The 21,371-nt window shown below is 38.9% G+C and overlaps 1 protein-coding gene across 5 annotated transcripts in view; it reads left to right on the top strand.

Moving 5' to 3' along the window:
- The first annotated feature begins 412 nt into the window (after positions 1–412).
- SNTG2 (syntrophin gamma 2) overlaps positions 413–21,371 on the top strand; it is a 487,892-nt gene continuing 466,933 nt past the window's right edge. For 4 of the 5 annotated variants that reach the window (XM_075126433.1, XM_048845382.2, XM_075126432.1 and 1 more), the window contains exon 1: positions 413–1,109. In XM_075126433.1, coding sequence (XP_074982534.1) covers positions 1,038–1,109 — 72 coding nt within the window. In that variant the 5' untranslated portion in view covers positions 413–1,037. Of the gene's footprint in view, positions 1,110–1,146; positions 1,593–21,371 lie in introns of those variants that run through there. The other variant, XM_075126434.1, reaches the window with a different exon arrangement.

Raw genomic sequence — 21,371 nt, 5'->3', positions numbered from 1 at the left:
GTGATCATACAAATCTTAAGAGCCATGTAATCTGGCAGAGTAAATTTTTTCCTCTGGCAACTGCCAAATCCATTAAAAAAACAAACCCACCCAGGGTGGTCACATACCAGACAGGTGGTAACCCTAGCCCATTGTGCCCACTTTGAGCAAAGGCGGGGTTGGAGCGTCTCTGTCAAAGGCAGGGACTGGAGGAGACATATCCCATGGAGGACAGTGGTGCAGCTGACAGCCCTCAAGCCACAGGAAGTGTGTGTGTGTGGGGAGGTTAAACGGTGGGGCTGATGCCTGGGTTAGTGAGGCCTATTGCCCGCTGATGTAAATTACTCCTGGCAGGAAAGCGGGCGGGAGGAGCGAGAACTACTCTCCGCCCCGTGCAATGCCGCGAGCTGTCACCGGGGGTGCTGCTGAGCAGCTGCAGCTGGGCTTGGTAAGCAGCGGCTCAGGGAGCCCCGGCTGGCGGGACCCGCTCGAAGCGGCTCCTGGGGCTGTAGAAGAACCCGTCAGAGGCAGCAGCCCCCGCCTTTCCCCCGCCATCAGGGGCCTGATTGAGGCACCTGGGTGCATACAGGGCCGGGGGACACGTTTCCCCCTCATAGTCAAGCATACACGTGCGTAGCCCCCCTCGCCTGAGGGGCCAGGGGGAAAGCTTCCGATGCCGCCAGCCCGGTGCGGCAGGGCTGGGTAGGGAGCCCGAGCCCGGCGGGGAAGCGCTTGCCTGGGGAACCTGCCCTCAGAGGACGGGGAGCAGCGGCGCCTGCAGCCGGCGGAAGGGTGAAGTTAAAGCGGGCGTGTGGACGCCCCGTCCGCGGAGAGCCGAGGGGCGAGCTCCACGCAGGCCAGCCGGGCTGCTCAGCCCGAAGGCGAGCCTAGCTCTCCGGGCGGCGCCCGGCTTCTCCTCCTGCTCTAGGAGCCGCCGCCGCCGCCGCCGCCCGCGGAGCTGGGACGCGGCTGCCGGGGGCGGGGCGGGAGTCAATGCCTGGTCCAAGCCCTGCTGCGCTCGCCGTTCAGAGAGGAATAATCCAGCTGCATGGGAGGAAATGAACGTGGCGGGGAAGCAGCCGCCTCCAGCTCCGCTTGAGCGCCCGGCCAGCCTCCTCGTCCCCACCTGGGCAAGTACACGGCGGTCTCTTTCTCCCCTCTCCCTCCTTCGCGCTGCGGGCTCACTCCGCCCAGTCCCGAGAGCAACTCTGGGTCCCCATGTCCCCTGCCTGCCCTTAACCGGGCAGCGGTGAGCGATCCTGTCTCGGGAGCGCCGGTCTGCCCGCCTGTTTCCCCGGCGGCTTCTAGGGGGGCTTTAACTTCTGGGCATGGCAGGACGCGTTTGTGAGAGGCGCGAGGCTAAGAGGGCAGCGAAGCCAGGGGGAGTCGGTGGACGAGACGTAGGAGGGTTTGCCGGCTTCGCTCTGCCTTTGCAGTCGGTGCGTGGAGCTGCAGTGTAAACCGCGGCACCGGGAGCCGGCTGCCCGCTTAGGGTTGTGCAGCTGCGGCAAAGCGCGGCGCGGGGTCGCTTAGGTGCAGAGTGATTGTTGTTCGGTAATCATCATAAAAAGTTCCCGTGGGAAACTGGCCGCTACGCGTTGTGTCTCTTTCAGGTGAGCTGTTCTCTGCTGCTGTGAAAGGTGCGTGTATCTCTCTCATCTGACTATACACGCACAAATACATCTTCCCAAGCGGGAGTTTTACTCTTCATCGGAGCTGCCTTACCTTTAGTTCACTTACAGCTCCTGCTCTCACTGATAGTCGAGGGGGAGTAATTTATACCCTCTCCAAATACAAGAAACTTTCATTGCATTACAGCTACACAAACTAAAGCTGGAATGCTCTTTTTGTTAAATGTTCCTAAAAGGTTGGCTGAGTTTAGTCCTGTTCCTTTACGCTGCACCTTTGGCTTTTGAGGGTTAACTTTAAAGCCAGATGTGTGTCTATGTACAGGAATCAGCTGCCAAGCTGCTATTGTATTAAGTACTTTGTTTTCAATAACAGTATGTAGCGTGTGTACATATTCTCTATGGCCATTGGCTTAAGTTAGAACACAGTGTAAAAAGTTACTTTTCTCACTGCTTCCTTATGAAGTGTTGGAAAGTAGGAAAATCACTAATAGATTTGCCAGGAATGATGGATGCTATATGGTCTGGAAGAACACAGCCTAAATAAATAGCTACTGAATGCTTTGCGGTATGGATCATTGTATCTATATCATCCTTCGTTAGATCAGTTGCTAAACTACATTGCAAGACCACACACTTTAAAGTCCTACCAATATAATATTTCAATAAGACTTAACTTTCCTCAAGAGAATGTCAACTTTTTAAAAATAATTCAGTTGTGTGTTTCATCCTAGTTATAATAATCATTCAAATGCTGCTAATACAGTTGCAATTCCATACTAACAAAAATGGAATCTTCTAATATATTTAACAATAAAGGTGCATTAGGAAGGGTAACTGATTCAGGGAGTTGGAAAAACTTGCCACTTTGACTGCATATTCTAAAAATGATTTTTAAATGATGCCCTCTGATGGTTGTTCATACGTTTCTCTAATTTAATAAATGAAGGCAATCTGATATCATTGACTATGGAAAATCTTTGTATTTAATAAACATTTTAATTTATTGATATGCCATTTTTCAGAGGACATAACTGAAATTATGATTGTCATTTTAAGTGTAGTTGCTACATTTTTAATCAACGGTGAGAAATCAATACATAAAACTGGTTATTAGTATTACGTTATATCTCACTTTACCCTGTTTAAATAATTGGAATTGATTATTTGTATGGCTTATAATGACTTACCAATCTTCACACATCTTTTAAGAAGCTTTTAGAGAAGCTAAAGTTAAATAGTATCAATTTCTTGCCCATACTTTCTCTATAGTATTACTCCCAGGCAACTGGATAAAGGTTGATTAAATTTATTCTCATAGGATAAATAAACACTGATATCTGTTGTGAAATTCTGTAATTTTAAAAAGCAGAAGGAAAATCACAGATATACTTGTGTGTGTATACACAATGTGCTTTAGTTATGCTAAGGTTATTAGTGATAGCCAAGTCAAGCTGGTCTAATCTTTGGAAATTTGCTTTAATATTTAACCAGTATATGTGATTCTCTCTGACTTTAGCATTTATATGATGTATAGCTTGTATTCTGTGTGCTTAAAACTTTCTGAATGTGTCTCAATATGTGTGTATTGTATTATAGAATTTACTTTTTCAAAGGGATATACAAGTACATACCCTTATTTTAAACACAGTGTTCAATATAAAAATGATGGGGGTTGTTGTAATGGTTAATGTGTTAAACATTCACTAGCAAATGATAGTCTTAAATGTAGCAGATTCTGTATTGGGTTTAAGACATGTTATTCCACTGCTTTTAGTTTTAAAGCCCAGTTCTTAAACTGTGAATAATCTGTACAGCAATTATCTTAAAACCTTAGCTGCTGTGTAGGTTGAAAACTAATGCACAGTAATTTGGAGTATTTCAGTGTTAAAGGTGAAGGTTGCTCACTACCATTCAATCAAAAGCCACAATTAGTCTTCCCTTGTAGATATGTATTATGCCTGAAACAGTAAGGGCTGAAATTTCCCACTGACTTTAGTTGGAGCAGCATTGGTCCCTGGACAGTTGTACAAAAATGTCATCTTTTGTATTGAATATTTATTGCAGGATTTTTTTGTCAATATGAGGGACTAAAAGACTTGCTGCCACATAGAAGGGAAGGGCAAAACATCTGTGGATTTCAGTGGGTTTAAGGATTTGGATCCTAAGCCCCAGAACATTATCATAGATTGAAAGCAAGAATTATATACTTTGACAAGTTGCCTTTATTAAAAAGTATTTTTCTTAAAAATTAAAAGCAGCATTGCAAAATAAGACTTTTTTAAAGATTAACAAAATATGCATTTTAGTAATTTAGACTGAAAAATACCAATGTGGATGCTTGGCATTAGGTATTTACACACCTTCATAAAAGGGACCTGCTTTTCAGAGGTGGAGAGGGGACACAAATTTCACCAATGTCAGTGGGAGCAGTAGGTTTACAGCACCTCTGAAAATCAAGACATGTGAATGCAGATGGAGATGCCTGACTTAATAAACCTTTACAGTAATATGCCTTAATTACAATTAGTAAACATTTGCAAAAATTGAATATGTCTTATATCAGTCTAATGGAAATGTGTTTTAATGAATATGAAGGTGCAGTGTACTGATGGTATAGTTCATGCATAATCTATTAAGAAATAAGGAAATATTAAAGTTACTATTTGACTATTAAATACTGCCAAACACATGGCACCACTTCATTACCAGAATCCAAAGCCCTTTTAGCACAGAAAGAGCATGTGTGTATATTGGTTTTCCACAAAACGACACATAATTGCTCCATGAAATGCAGGGTTCAAAGTTATAATCAAATGTAATTTTGAATGGGAGTCTCAATAGCTTCTTGAAGTAATTTCTAATGTTTGTAATCTTTGGTTTGTTATCCAGCTGAGTTTCAATTAGCATATGGTTTTCTGTCATTGTTGTAAACTTACAGAAGCACAATTCTACTTCTGCATATAACTTGCCTTCTGCCTTTCTCTCAAAAGAAAATACATGTATTCAGATGGCCAAACCCATTAGGAATGTTACAATGTATAGTCCATGTTTTTTAATGAGTTTTATATGATCAAGCTGTTATTGATTAGTATGTATCAAGCACTTTGTTTTTAATAACAGTATTAGTTCAGTGTGCTTCGCCTGAAGGGGAAAGAAAAATTAATGACTTTTTATTACTGGTATGCTAATTTAAAGTTTAAAAATAAGCAGAGGAATTAAAATGTATGCATCATCTGTATGAATGTATGAATCTCCATCCCTAGTACAGTATTTTTAGATACATAAGTAACTTTAGAGAGACTAGTTATGTATGTTCTATTTCAGTCCTAGAGTTTTGGTGACTAATGTGCATGGAAGCAATGGAAAATCTCACAACTAACCTCTTACTTTTTAATCCTTTTATCTGAAGTGATGAAAAAAGTCTTAAGGAAAGTAACCAGGGTTGTCATTTTCTCCCCCCCCCCTCCTTTTTTATAAACTTGTTTGTTTTGGCATCTGTGATCCGGGAGGAGATTCTATTGTGTAAATGAGAGACCAAAAATGAAAAACAAATTCAGGTGATTAAAATCTTATTTTGACTCAGATTTAGATGAATGTAGATTTTTCAATTGTTCAACTTATTTAGCAGATCTCTGGTGCCCAATTATTAGCTGATGCAAATTGTTAAAACTTCATTGGAGTATTTGGATCTGACACAACTTACACCAAGTGAAGATCATCCAAAATTATAACAGAATCATCCAAAGCACAGGACTTGGTGTGATGGAGGACTCCAACTACGCAGGCATCTTTTGGGAAAATAATAAAACAGGGCATAGGCTATCCAACAAGTTTTTGGAATATAGTGGAGACCACTATTTTTTTTTTTTTATTACAGAAGGGAGAGAAAGCAATTAGGGTAGAGGCTCTTCTGGATTTGGTTCTGACAAACAGGGAGGAACTAGTTGAGAATTTGAAGGTGGCAGGCAGGCTGGGTGAAAATGATCATGAAATGATAAGAGTTCATGATTCTATGGAATGGTAGGAGGGAAAACAGCAGAATAAAGACAATGGACTTCAAGAAGGGAAAGTTTAGCAAATTCAGAGAATCGGTAGGTAAGATTTGTGGGAAGCAAGCCTGAGGGGGAAAAAAGAGTTCAGGAGAATAGGCAGTTTTTTAAAGAGATATTACTAAGGGCACAAGAGCAAGAACATGTAGGGACAAAATTAGAAAGGCTAAGGCAGAAAAAGAGGGTAACCTAGCTAAAGATATAAAGGGTAACAAGAGAAGCAAGAGGAAGACTGGGGACAGGGTAGGCCTATTACTAAATAAGGAGTGAAAGATGACAGAAAATGCAACAATGGCCAAAGTGTTAAATGCCTTTTTTACTTTGTTTTCACCAAAAAAGTTAGCAGTGTTCAGACGCCTAACAGAGTGAATATCAATGGAGTAGGATCTAAAGCTAAACTAGGAAAGTGACATGTTAAGAATTATTTAAACAAGTTAAATGCCTTCTAATCAGCAGGGCCTGATGAAATATGTCCTAGAATATCTAAGCAACTGGCTGAAGAGTTCTCTTAGCCATTAGCAATGTATCTTTGAGAACTCCTGGAAAACAGGAGAGATCCCAGAGGACTGGAAAAGGGCAAATATAGTATCTCTCTGTAAAAAGGGGAATAAGAACAACCCAGAGAATTCTAGACCATTAAGTTTAACTTCAACACCCAGGAAAATAATGGGGAAAAATTAATCAATTTGTAAGCACTTAGAAGATAAGATAATAAAAACAGTCAACATGGATTTGTCAAGAACAAATCATGTCAAACCAACCTATTGTCCATCTTTGACAGGGTAACAAGCCTTGTGGATAGTGGGGAAGCAGTAGATGTGATGTACCTAGACTTTAGTAGGGCTTTTGATACTGTCTCACATGGCCTTCTCATAAACAAACTAGAGAAATATAGCCTAGGTCAGTGGTTTTCAACTTGTGGTCCGTGGACCTCTGGAGTATAAATATGCCTAAGATTTCCAAAGGGGTCATACCTCCATTAGAAATTTTGTTGAAGTCCGTAAATGAAAAATGGTTGAAAACTGCTGGCCTAGACGAACCTACTATAAGGTGGGTGCACAACTGGCTGGAAAACCATATTCTGAGAGTAATTATCAAGGGTTCACAAATAAACTGAAGGGGCATAGCAAGTGGAGTTCTGCAGGGATCTGTCTGGGGTCCAGTTCTATGTAATATCTTCATAAATGATTTGGATAATGGCATAAAGAGTACACTTCTAAAGTTTGAGGATGATACCAAGCTGGGAGGGCTTACAAGCACTTTGGAGAACAGGATTGGAATTCAAAATGATCTGGACAAACTGGAGAAATGTTCTCAAACAAATAGGGTGAAATGGAGTAAGGACAAAAACAAGTACTACACGTAGGAAGGAAAAATTAATTGCACAAACACAAACTAGGAGATGACTTCCTGGAAGGAGTACTTCAGAAATGATTTGGGGGCAGGGTTGCCAACTGTCTAATCCCACAAACCCAAACAGCCTTGCCTGCCCGTTCTCTGGGGTCCTGCCTCCCTCTCACTCAATCCCCCCTCCCTCCATTGCTCACTCTCCCCCACCCTCACTTACTTTCACCAGGCTGGGGCAGGGGGTTGGGGGTGGGGCCAAGGGTTTGGAATGAGGGAGGGGGCTCCGGGCTGAGCCTGGAGCAGGGGTTTGAGGTACAGGAGGGGGCTCATGGCTGGGGTACGGGATGCGGGCTTTGGCTGGGCAGTGCTTCAGGTGGTTCCCAGAAATGACAACATGTCCTGCGGCTCATAGGCAGCTCTGTGCATGCTGCACCTGCCTGCAGGCACTGCCTCCACACCTCCCATTGGCCATAGTTTCCAGCCAATGGGAGCTGCGGAGTCAGCGCTTGGAGTGGGGGCAGCGTGCAGAGACCCCCTGGCCGCCACTATGCCTAGGAGCCAGACATCCCAGCAGCTTCTGGGAGCTGTGCAGAGCCAGGGCAGGTAGGGAGCCTGCCTTAGCCCTGCCGCACCACCGACCAGACTTTTTTGCCTGTTTAAAATCTTCCGGATTGCTTTCAATAGCAACATGGAGATTGAGGCCAATTCTGGGAGACTCCCGGCCAACCCAGAAAGGTTGGCAACCCTATCTGGAGGGTATAGTGGATCACAAAGTAAATATGTAATACTGTTGCAAAAATAGTGAACATCATTCTAGGATGTATTAGCAGGAATGTTGTAAGCAAGACGTGAAAAGTAATTCTTCCAGCCTACTCAGCACTGGCAATCCCTCAGCTGGAATATTCTATCCAGTTCTATCCACCATGTTTCAGGAAAGATTTGGACAAACTGGAGAAAGTCCAGAAAAGAGCAACAGAAATTATTTAAAGATCTCAAAAACATGACATATGAGGAAAGATTGAAAAAATTGGGTTTATTTAGTCTTGAGCCCTCAGTGCAGGGGACTGAACTAGATGGCCCATAGAGGTTGCTTCCAATTCTACATTTCTATAATGCTATAAGATCTGGCTGAAGGGTTTTTTCATTGAATTATTAGGCACTCCAGATTATTTGGACCACAAAGAGTGGAAGGAATGCTATATATGTTTTTTTAAAGATACTCTTCTCCTCTCCCCTATTCTAATGTACCTATGTGATAAAGTACTAAAATAGCTGCAGAACCTTGAGGTGTAAAACTTTTCTCTTTTAAAAAGAAGCTGGCTGGGAAATTGATATTTTATCAAACTTGAATTTCTCCTTCCCATCCATATGGGGACAACATTTACCCCTTCAGTTCTTTTAGAGTACTCTTTTAGAGTAAAACTTGATATTTTACTTCCAAACTTGGCAGTAGTCCATGATACTCATTGTTTATTGCATTCAATCTCATTACATGACTCTGTCAATAAGAAACACCCAGTAAGCAATGAAGTTCAAACCTTCCACTTTCCCCATGTCTCTATTAAAATCGATAAGAACTCCATTAACTTAAAAAGTACTAATTTCAGTCGTTTCCAAAATCACATCATCTTCATGGAGGTGCACTATAATGAAATTGCTATGCTCTGTTGTTTTTTTCCAATCTTTCTATTAAAATGGCTTACAGGAAAATCATGTATCAAGTTTATTTTTGTTTGAAGGGGACTGACTATATGTCATCGCAAAACTTTACTTTTATACCTTATATATAAATAAACATAAAAAAACCCTCTCTAACTTATGTTTAAGTATGGGAAAGCGTTTCCTGAAAATCAAGGGAATCGACAATTAAAGCAACATTAACATCCTTACAAACTTTGATTCGCAAGCCTTGTGTCATGCTACCTAATCATGGTCACATTCCTCAGCTCTTCAAAATCATTCCCCAGCTTTTCAGTTATCACATACAAGTACTTGCAATAGTCCTATCAAAATGACACTCAAGCATACAACCAAAACTTCAAAATTATTTAGGTAGAGATAACACAAACATCTATCAGTAAGATATCTTAAGCACAGTATTGTGCTGGTTTGAGTCCTGCTCCTTCCTCAACACATGTACACTTTTTCTATCAGTTCCACATTCTATTCCATATTAAATGTGGTTTTCTTTATTTTTTTAAATGGTTCAACATATGGGAAATGTCAAGACAATGAGTGTAAAGGAAACACTTTCACTGTGGAATGAGACTGGGCAGCAGGGAAGGTTGGGCAGCAATGCTGGGGAATCAGGCAGGTAAAGTAGGTGGCCCAAAACCACAATTCCTGCCATTCTGGCTCCTCAGAATTTCTACTCAAATATGTTTTTGGCCAACTTTGCATTCAACTTTTTTTTTATTATTATTTCCATTCTCATGATGACCTGCTAAATTTCACCAGTAGGAGTTCTAGTCTGATGGACCTGTTAAGGGTCATCGGAGCAAGGCTTCTCTCTAGCAAACCATAAGATATTTGCAAGACAGAGAAGTTGTTTCCCTTTTGGAGGTGGAAGCTCTCTGCTCCCCAGGCAACTTTACCTGCAAGTCTCCTCCTCTCACCTGAATGTACTGATGCCCAAGGGCCCTAATCCTGCAAAGACTCACAATACCACTGCTATTTAATATCTATATTGAAACTGACTGCCTTTAATGAGTAGGTCCCATTATGCTAAGCACTGTGCAACCATATAATAAATAACCATCCTACCACAAATAATTTACAATCTGAAATCAATGTCCTTTTTAATGTGGCTGCTCACAATATGTATAGTCAAATCTGTGCAGGATTGGGGCCTTTCACACACCAAGGGTCAAACAAGGCAACAATAAAGAGTTTGGATGTGCATGAGGGTTCAGCCATTATCATCAGTTTTCAAACCAGAAGTTTTGAATGTTGGATAATGTTAATTAATGATTACATGTAACTCTGACAACTCTTGAAGCTGACTTATAAAGTTGAAGACATTGGAAAACTATCAGATCAAATGGATACTGGTGAAATTTTTGACTCCTATGTAATGCAGAGAAATTGGGCTTTATGTGGATGTTCTGCATGGGAAATCCACCCATCTCAACCCAAGAGGAGGACGAGAGGCTGCCACTGTGACTTTCTGAATCCCTTGCCATATGCGGTTCTCCATTGTCCTCTCTGTGGGAGTTTCTGGTCATTAGAGGTAAAATTCTGTTCCTTTTGAAGTCTGTGTGCCTAAATGTGCAGATCTAGTTGTTCTAATACTCTACACTGAGTATTCAGAGCTAGTATACAGACTATCTTCCTAGTATATAGTATGCAGAGGGCCCCCCTAAATGGCCACTCTGTCTATGCCTCATTATGCTTTGGGATTCTGTAGAGTTTCCATAGATTGTTTCTTGAGTCCTTCAACTACACTTTAAGTCTGAAATCATTGTTAAAGAACTCGGTACCCAACAGCTCACATCTAGGGACCCAAATAAGTTGGCCACACTTGAAAATTTGGCCTTGTACAGACGTGCAATAGTGTTATTTATTTCTATGCTGCCTTCTGTGTGTCTCTCTGACATCTTTTTAAAAGCCAGCCTCCTAAAGCGACATTCCCTGTATGTTAGGTAGTTATAATAATGTCCTTCATTAGTTGCTGTGGAAGCACTGAGAATTCGGGGCTATAGGGTGAACTAGTTCAGATACAATAAAAGGAAACTTGACCCTTTGCTTAAAGTTGAAAATGAACTGGAACTTTTCTGAAGTTCATTAAGCATGTTATCCATCAATTTTTCATTTTCCTGCACTTCCAAGTTCCAGGTGGGACTGGAGGTGGATATAATGAAATTGCATGGGAAAGACTATTTTCCTTGTATGTCTCGCCTGGGTGGAAACAGCTAGTACTAGAGTCTCTTGAGAGAGACTATTTTTGAAAGGTTTCCAGACAAGTTTTTCAGGTAACTTATATTAACATCTGAACTCTTGGGTGGTTACACCAACCTTTAAACATTTTAGTTATTTTTGTTGCAATCAGTTTCTTCTCTACAATACTCTTTCCCTCTCAGATGTGTTTTAAAATGCAGATGCATTCGTAATTAAGTCTTCCTATTCATCCTGTCCATGTTGTTGAATCTTAAATAGTTTTACTATTTTTAACAAGAAAATTTGCAGTTCACATTGAAAAGTTATTGTAAGCTATAAAAACAATAACTCTGGTAGATAATGATACATAGAGCTAGATATCCACATTACAATGTGGCTATCATTGCTTTAGATGTAATTGTTTCAGTCGAGCACAAAGTAGGTACTAAAGTAAATTGAGGATTAAAGACAATATTATTTGTGTGTGTGAAAGATATAGGTGCATAGAAATGCAGGAAAATTTTGTTTATTGTAAAGATGAATATGGTGCATAGGATTTTGTAGCATGTTATTTGCTTGTGGGTTTTTAACTTTCTACATAAATGTTTCCTGAACGTGGTGTAACTTGTTTGCTAGAGGTTCAGTATGAAATCACTTAAACAATTATTTATATTACCACATACTGTCTATTTCTTTTCTAAAAGTTTAGTTAGTAGCTAGTTAAATTGCTGAAAAGTCTAAAACAAAATCTGAGATGGTTTCAGACTTCCAGTCATAATATCTAGTTGTGTACTATTGCAGGCTATTAGCCCTCTCTTCTTTGTATGAATGAACAAAGGGTTTTGCGAAAAATATCATTACCAGTATGCTTGTACCAAATTTTCCAATCTCTAATTTAATGTAAATGTTGTATTTCTAGAAAAAAAGGTTAATTTTGTTCATTTTATTATCAACACATTTTTTCATATAGCAACACACAAGAGGATCTTTGGATCTTTTTAAAAAGAATATATAATATATATCCATCCTAACATAGCACCTCATTAAATCAACCCACAGAGAAGAACACTGAACTGCAAAAGGTCTCTTACATTTAAGAATAATGTTAATGTAATTCAGCAGATCAAAAGAATAAACTGCAATTAATTTGCAATACATTCCCATTATAAAACAATGTTCTGATGTTCTGGTCTGCTACATTCACAACATACAAAGTGTTTTCTCTGTAGATAGCACTGGTATCTATGTAGATGGGCCCACATAGCTATAGTATCTGGATGCCTCAAAGATATGTAAGATATTTGTATGTAGTGTAGATATTAATGTACATTAAATACATTAATGTATTTAGCCTCATCACTTTGGTGAGAAAGGAAAGAATTTTCCACATTTTTACAGAAGGGGAATGGAAGCATTGAGAAATTAAATGATTTGCCAAAGAGTGCAGGAAATCTGTGGCAGAGACAGGAATGGAACCTCTGAATCCCAGTCTAGTTCCTTAACCAAAAGAGTAATCTGTCTTTCATGTCACATCCTTCTGTTAATGACATCACAACATTAGTTTGTTAAGGTAGCCATGCTATGCATTTATAAGCTACTTTTATGTGAATAAAAACCAACAAAAGTCCAGTTTCCACCAGTTCAGATGCTGGTTATGGCCAAAATACTTAACCTATGTACATGTAGCAACACATACTATTTATGGGACTTAGTTTGTGTCTCTACAATGGGTACTGTCTGATAGATGGGTAGTGAAATTTTCTGAATTACTGTCTGAGTGAAGTGGTCTATGATGATTGGGGAAAAGGTGCTATATAACTGGTAAGGTGGTGTGTCTGTGTTGTACACCTTCAAAGCTCTGTAAAATATATCAGTTTGAGTGCTAAAGATAGTTCCATATGCCAGTCTGAAGATGTACTATCATATAAGGTTTTTTTTACCATTCCATACCTAGCCTACTAATCTGATTTCTAATTTTAACAAGATTTAGTAGAAAAATGATATATTAAAATCAAGCATGTTTATTAACTACTATTCATAGTAAATTTAAACTGAAAGCTCACTTGCAAAACAATTACCTTTATAATAGGGATGCAATTAGTTTAAACAAACCACTTCACTCAGAAACAATTAACAATTTGACATGATTAGATGATGTTGCCACTAAGGTCCTATTCATGAAAGTAAGCTTGCGTTCTCTGTGAGTCATTGTTCCTGATTATCTTGGGTATGCTAACAGTTATGATACAGTTTTCTCATCTGTTGCTTTTTCATCCTGTTACATGCTTTTAAAAATTATGTAAATATCTACTTATATATGGCTCTGTTACCATAATATGTGAAATGAATCATTGTTTTAAAAGGACATCAGAAATTCCATGCTTAAGTCTACTGTTAATTAGAATTGCCATTTATGGTTCAAGATAAAGAGTATCCTATGATTATTTTGTCAGGAAAATTATTAATATTACTTATGATAAATTCATTTCTTCCACATTTATCTTTGAATAAAAGTCCAAATTTAAACACATCATAGAAGATATTTTAGTGTAATTTTGCTAAAATATTCAAAATTATCATTGTAAGTAAATGTTATTCAATGTTACTCAATGTAAACTTCCATTAATGACTGAGATAATATATAAAAATATAATTTGGGTCTTAAAAAAAAATGAATACTATAGAGCTAGTTCCTTGATCCAGTGTGACTAAATTAGTAGAGGAATTTAACCATTTTTTCTCTTTTTGAATAATTCATGAACAGACTTTTGATTTAAAAAAAAAAGATCCTGATCCAGCAGATGTGCTTTACTTTGATTGGAATCCAAGGATCTCCTCACATGCTTCACAGTGAGCACATGTGTGAATATTTGTATGATCTGGCATTATTTGTGATTTGTAATTGTTTCATTCATGTGAATAAATTTCATCCTGCAGGTTGTTCATGACTGTTCTGTTGTGGAGAGTGAATGGTTAGCTAAGTCACATAGTATTTCTTTCTGATTACTTATTAGATGACTGATTCTTTTTTAAAAAATAGATGGATAGCAGTGAGTACTCAATAACAAATAATGAATAGTGAATACTGTTTTCCATGCCTGAATACATTTGCTCACTGATGTGTACAGAAAGAGAGAGAAACCAGTTTTCCTAATTCTTCCAGGCTACATTCAACAGAAAAATTATTATTGTGCAGCAGATCACTTGATGAAATGAGGAAACTTGGAAGGAAAAAAAACTAAAAAGTAACATAAAGGTTATTTTAGAAAATATTAAAAACGTAAAAGCTTAGATGAAAGGTACGTGTATTTACCCAATGCAACATTGACATTCTGCATGTCTCCCTTTAATCTGTTTTTGTATGTAGTGTAGATACCTGTCAACTGAGTGCCTTTCATTGCCAGGTAACTAATAAATTGATTTAATACCAAAGTTAGAATAATGATATTGACTGGAAGCAGAACTTTGCAAAAATGATTAAGTGGCTAAGAAAAAATTAGGAAAACTTTGATATGTGGTTCAGACACTTCAGGACCTCCATAATCTTTGGTTTCCAACCCTGTGCCACAGTTTCCCTAATGATGTAATGTGACATCCACCTTAGATGGGAAAGTTTACACCCTGGAGCAATTATCTCGGGAGTTCAAGGCAGGGTGGTGATGGCTACACCCAGTTAACAGAGTTTTATATGAGACAGCCAGTATGGTTACAGGGTGCTGCTGGTTGATATTGCTAGTTGCAGCTGCTCTGTGAGAATATCCAACTCCACTCCATAAGGGTATGTCTTCAAAGCAGAGTTAACCTGAGTGTTTAGCACCTGGGTCAGAGCTCCTGGGTTAGCCTAGCCCTGGCATGAAGGGCATACCGTAAACCCCTACTCAACTTACTGTGTCCTCAGAGGTACTGCACTCCTCCATGTATGTTAGTAGGACTTGTGGGGGCATACCTGATAATTCTTTGCATTGCAGTGATCTGAACTAAGCCACTTTGATTCTTTTCCAGTGAATTGTGGGAGAACTTGTCTTGCCCTTCTAGGCACATAAGGGGAATTGAGAGACTACACTGGAGGACTCTTAGCATTTGAGCATTTTAGCCTGCATCCTTAATGCGAAGTGGATAGGTTACCAGCCTGAGTGAAAGTGGAACCTGGGCTCTAACCACATCCCTAAGCATTCTCACTAGTGTGGGTTGAAAGTGTAACTTATGATTGTTTGGTGTGGTGCTCTGTTCCTCTCTAGTGGCACTTAGTCTGCCTAGAGATTGATGAGTCTGTAATAGCCTTGGCTAAGAGCCATGTGGCTTTTAGGTCATGCAGTACAGACCCATGCATCTAGTTTCAGAGGTCCCAGGTTTTATCCCATGCACAGATAACTGGGGTCTGTTGGTGTTAGAAAAGTACCTTTAACTCTGGTGAGAGGATTTTTGTGTGTGGACGGGAGGAGTATTAAGGGAAACCCTTGTGTAGCAGTCTGGGCCAACTCACTACAATGAAGATATACACTTAATGGCTTCTTTATGTATCTTTATGGTGACTAAGGCCTTGCTTTGAAATATGTTTTGCTGGTTGTCTGAAAATAAAACAGCCAGTGTCTCTGAAAAACTAGTCTCTTTTTTTTGTTCCTTTTAAAGAGTCTCTGCTTGTAAAATTAACTCTTTGGAATTGGACTTTGTTATGGACCTCAATATAGATAGCTTGGCTAAATGGTAGCTGAAGGAGGACATCACTTTCTACAAGTATCTGCAATATGTAAAATGTCAAGTTGGAATTGTTGAGAATTGTCCAAGTTGATGTAGTTAGAGTTAGAGTGAGATTGAGTAAAGGACAAATTAACCAGAATATCAGGAGTAACTTCCTAACGGTATCCTGTGGGGCAAGAGCGGCTATCTTTGAAGTACCCAGCACACCAAACTATTTAGAGGATTTGTACAGAAGATAGGCCATCTAGGACCTACCTCATGCAAGTCAATAGTCACTGTGTTGGTGCTGAAATCCGCTGTGTGAATCAGAGGGGAAAATATTGCTAATGAGGGATAATGCTATACAATAACCAAAACATTGTGGTAGGCAGTACATTGCTTTCCAATACCCAACAAGAATGGTAAAACAGGTTTAAATCTAGTTGGATTCCATTTTATGCTAAATAGTGCCTCTTCCTTGTTCTCAAACAGGAAGATTAAACAATACTTTCTTTAAGAACCTACTTCCAAAATCATATACATAACCATTGAAATATTTTGTTCAGTTTAATTACTCTCAATACAAATGGTGAAATCTTGACAAAATTGAAATTTAATGTCAAAACTCACATTAACTTTTCTGGGGCCAGGATTGCACCCAAAATATCCAAGGTTTGCTTGGGCAACTTTCTGACAAGCATATTGAAATAATGCACAGCAGTAATAAGATGTTCAGATATGAGGTATCAAACATGTTGACTAAATATCAAAACGCTGCTGTGAATGGTTGTATATCTATCATAGACATCTGTTGTTCTAGTGAGAAAATAGGTTTTTTTCCCATTGATGGAGACTTCCTTCCGGTTTTTCCAATATAAATATTATTGCTTAGCCTCATTAATAAATTTTACCTCATTCCCCATCCCCTTTTAAACAGAGGAAATCTAATGTCTGTTTCGGTGTTTAGCTTAAGTGATAGTCTTGTACTTTGATTTCCTGATCCAGCAAAACATTTAAGTACATGCTTAACTTTAAGCATGTGTGTAGTCTCATTGAAGTCAATGGACTACACACATACATAAAGTTAAACATGTTAAACATTATGCTATATAAATGCCTTAGTGCTGAAAGTCCAAGGTTTAATTCCTGCTGATGACCACAGTATTGTATGAGGCAATGTTTTGTTACATATGCATGTAAGTAAAGTATATAAGAGAGAGGTTTAGGCTGATGATTGAATTACTTGCATTGCTTGCTGTCTTGATCAAAACCTAGCAGGATCTGAGGTCAGTTCTTTTGAAATTATTTTATTGATCACTTTAGCTACTATGACAGAAATTTGTTAATGCATTAAAATGTTTTAAATTTGTCTTGGGAAGATACCTGTTTTGTCCCATGAATATAATAAAATAAATAAAAGGGTTGAAATTAAAATTATGTATGAACTGTAGAGGTCCAATTGAAAGCATGTTCTTTAATCCATACCAAAATATAGACACATTTCAGTCCTTGGTAAGAAGGTTCAACTTCTATTGAAATCAATTGGAGTTGCGTCTACTTACCCCAGGATTGAAGGGAGTTCTACATGCACATGTAAAATTTAATAGAATCGCTGTTTTTTCTTCAGTGAAAATGTGGGGAAGAAGATGGAGAAAAAAATATTCCTATATGATAGCTTTAAGTTTCCACATAAGAGTACCTGATATTTAGGGACTTCTCTGCAAAAATATAAATTGCTTGCTGTTGCCAGGACAGTACCCCAAATTCCCAGTAAATCTCAGTCCTGTTTGCACATTTATGATAGTAATTTTTTGTAATGGCACATGTCCCTGTTCAGGGACTGAGTCAGACCTCACTGAAAGTAATTTTACACTGGTGTAACTGTTGATATCAAAGGAGCTAGTCTTGATTTACACTGTTAAAGGTAAAATCAGAAACAAGTCCTCTGAGTTTCAGTTGCTGACTTGAGCTCCATCATTCAGGCTGGCTGTTTCAAGGTGGAAACACTGAGTTTTTAGAGAGCCAGCAGGAGTGTCAGTGAACAGCAATGGCCTCTATTAGGAACACTGTCGTTACAAACTGGAAATCTTCTGTGGATGACCTGAAATATTTATATATTATATTTGCATTTACCCTTTCTGCAAAGTGTTTTTAAATGTTTTGTGTTCATCATTTTGGGTTAAATCATAAGAAAAGCTTAGCACCTCTAGCCTTTGTTGAAAACAATGTGAATCGCAGATACCCCTAACCACCCAAGATTTTGCCCATTTAATTTGGTTTAGATTTAACTTTTGCAGTTGGCTCCTCGCTTACCTTTGGTAAAACTGTTAAATGTCATGAAAATAAAATACACAGCAGAAAAATTTGTTTTCAACATTCATGAACATGCTCATGAAAATAAGAATCATGTGACGGCCCTAAAGGTTCCATGTGTCCAGTCATTTTGTTTATAGACATACAAGAATGGTTTATGCTCATAACAATGTGCATATACATGATAGGTACTCCTATAATCCTGTACACTATATCTTATTGACCATCTCATGATCCAGATCGTTAAACAGCTGTTCTCAGTGATCAGGAGAAAATGAGCTGAAAGCCGCAAGAAAAGAGGCCTGAATAGCTCTAGCAAACTGGTGTAGCTGTTTGTTATATGCATAATAGGGTTTTTTGCGTTTTTTAAACTGTAAAAGAATAAGCAGCAATTCTATTATTTTTATATATATATAAAATATATATATATATATATATATATATATATAAAAATAATAGAATTGCTGCTTATTGCTATATATATATGTATCTCCCAGCAGTACACGTAGGAAGCACTTGCTTTGGAAGGGGAGGAGAAAAGCAACTGACACAATTCGAACTGGAACAGGTACAGAGAAGGGTTACTAGGATGGAATGGAAAACCTACCTTAGGAGAGGGGACTCAAAGAGCTTGGCTTGTTTAGCCTAACCAAAAGAAAGCTGAGAGGAGATATGATTGCTCTCTATTAATACATCAGAGGGATAAATACCAGGGAGGGAGAAGAATTATTTAAATTAATCGCCAATAAGGACACACTAACGAATGGATATAAACTGGCCATTAACAAGTTTAGGCTGGAAATTACACAAAGGTGTCTAACCATCAGAAGAGTGAAGTTCTGGAACAGTCTTCCATGGGGAGCAGTGGAGGCTAAAAGCCTAACTGGCTTCAAGACTGAGCTTGATAAGTGTATGGAGGGGATAGTATGATAAGACTGCCTACAATGGCATGTAGGCAAACTGCAACTGCTAGTAGCAAAGTTCCTCAAATGTCCGGTGATGGAACACTAGATGGGGAGGGCTCTGAGTTACTACAGAGAATTCTTCCCCGTGAGTCTGGCTGGCTTGTCTTGCCAAAATGCTCAGGGTCCAACTGACTGCCATATTTGGGGTTGGGAAGGAATTTTTCCCTGGCTCAGATTGGCAGAGAGTCTTGGTTTTTTTGATGTTTTTTTCCCATCCTCCTTTCCTTTACTTTGCAGCACGGGATGTGGATCACTTGCAAGTTTAAACTAGTGTAAATGGTGGATTCTCTGCAACTTGAAGTATTTGTAAATCATGATTTGAGGACTTCAGTAACTCAGCCAGAGGTTAGGGGTCTGTTATAGGCATGGTTGGTTAAGATTCTCTGGCCTTCAATATGCAGGCTAGATGATCATGATGGTCCCTTCTGGCCTAAGACTTAAGTTTGAATCTATAATCCTCATATCTGATATAGACCATGAGAAAAGCAGTTCTAGCTTCAGTGGTTGCAAGCGTAGGGTTAAATACTATACTCTTAGGTATCAGCAGGTTAACATGGCAACAGATTTAAGTAGTTTTGTTGCTGCTATATATTGCCCTCTAAACTGATGTGTCTAATATGTTGTGTGTCTTGCTTCACATGCTCATGAAGGAAAAAATATGAAAACTGCAGGTAACTCATATCTTGATATTCTTAGTGATATTGAAAATGTCAGATGTTGGCTAAACAGGTTTTTTTTATTTGTTTGGTTGCTATGCATTGAAAGCTACAAGTAAAATAAAATTAAAACATATGTTCATTTGGAAGGCCCTTCAAGGCAAATCCTCATTCCACCTACTATTTCTTAGATGGTATCAAGAAGTCAACCCTGCTATGACAGCGATAACAGTCTTGATTGCCCATTTGTCAAATTTTCCAACAAGCATCTTTGCACTCTCTGATGAGCCCCTAGTGTATGGAAGAAGCTCCCTGGAAAAAGCCAGTACGGTATCTATCTTCATATTTTACAGTACAACTCACCATTGGTCTGATTTCTACTAAGCACCAGACAGTTGTCAGGCAACTATTGTGGTGCAATGGCTTATTGCCCTATTCATAAATGTGTCATTACCCTGTTCTCCCAACTGTGATTCTGACTGTATCCATCCATTGTCTCATCTTAAGCTTAGATCATAATTTCTTTGGGGCAGGGATCATCTCTTTCTATGGTGAGTAGCATGTTGAGGCTGTAAGCCCAAGATGCTACCATAATACTATGAAATAATTTAAGAAATACAATAAATGATTATGAAAGGCATGGGGTTTTTTTGTATCAAAAGCATGTTCTACTTGTTAGTTTCAACTGGCTACATTCAAATTCTTTCCTCATGGGTAGCTGATATCAGTGAAATACATTAATTACAGTGATTAGTGAGATGTAAATGCCTAGGCAGAAGATGAAAGTCTACATCCAGTACTCCACGCACACAGATAAATCGAGGCTCTCTCATTGACTAATGGCTTCAAGATATGGTCCTTCAGTTGCAGACTTGAGAGGTGCAATGCTGCCTGGAGCTCTATGGGGGTATAAGTTTGTAGCTCAGTGGGTATTTACTAATACCTCTCTTTAACAAATCACATTAAATCATATGCATATAAGAAATATCTTGTAGTGTAAAACTGGAGAACTTGTATATAGTTTTGTTGTAGGCTTAGCTGCTCTGAGGCTGCCTTTCACTGTCCTTCTAGTTCAGATGATCTGAATTCTTGTGGACTCCTTTTGATGATGGGTAATAGGGTCCTTTGTCCTAATAAATCAAATAGCTGGAAATGGGGTGGTCGAGCAATTAAAAAAATAATCACGATTAAATATGTGATTAATCATGCTATCTATTAATAACAGAATACCATTTATTTAAATATTTTGGATTTTTTTCTACATTTTCAAATATATTTCAATTACATCACAGAATACGAAGTGTACATTGCTCACTTTATATTTATTTTTTGTTACAAATACTCACTGCAAAAAACAAAAGAATTTGTATTTTTCAATTCACCTAATACAAGTACTGTAGTGCAATCTCTTTATCATGGAATTTGAACTTACAAATGTAGAATTATGTACAAAAAAAACTGCATTCAACAATAAAACAATGTAAAACTTTAGATCCTACAAGTCCACTCAGTCCTACTTCAGCCAATCGCTCAGAATAACAAGTTTGGTTGCAATGTACAGGAGATAATGCTGTGCGCTTCTTGTTTACAATGTCACCTGAAAGTGACATTGTATGACATTCACATGGCACAGCTGTAGCCGTTGTCACAAGATATTTACATGCTAGATGCACTAAAGATTCAGAGGTCCCTTCATGCTTCAACCACCATTCCAGAGGGCACGAGTCCATGCTGACTATGGGTTCTGCTCGATAATGATCTGAAGCAGAGTGGACCAAAGCCTGTTCATTTTCATCATCTGAGACAGATACCACCAGCAGAATATTGATTTTGTTTTTTGGTGGTTTGGGTTCTGTAGTTTCCGCATCTGACTGTTAG

This window comes from Caretta caretta, chromosome 3, assembly GCF_965140235.1.
Source record: "Caretta caretta isolate rCarCar2 chromosome 3, rCarCar1.hap1, whole genome shotgun sequence".
NCBI lineage: Eukaryota > Metazoa > Chordata > Testudines > Cheloniidae > Caretta > Caretta caretta.
The sequence above is the reverse complement of the archived record's forward strand: the minus strand, read 5'-3'. Positions and strand labels throughout refer to the sequence as shown.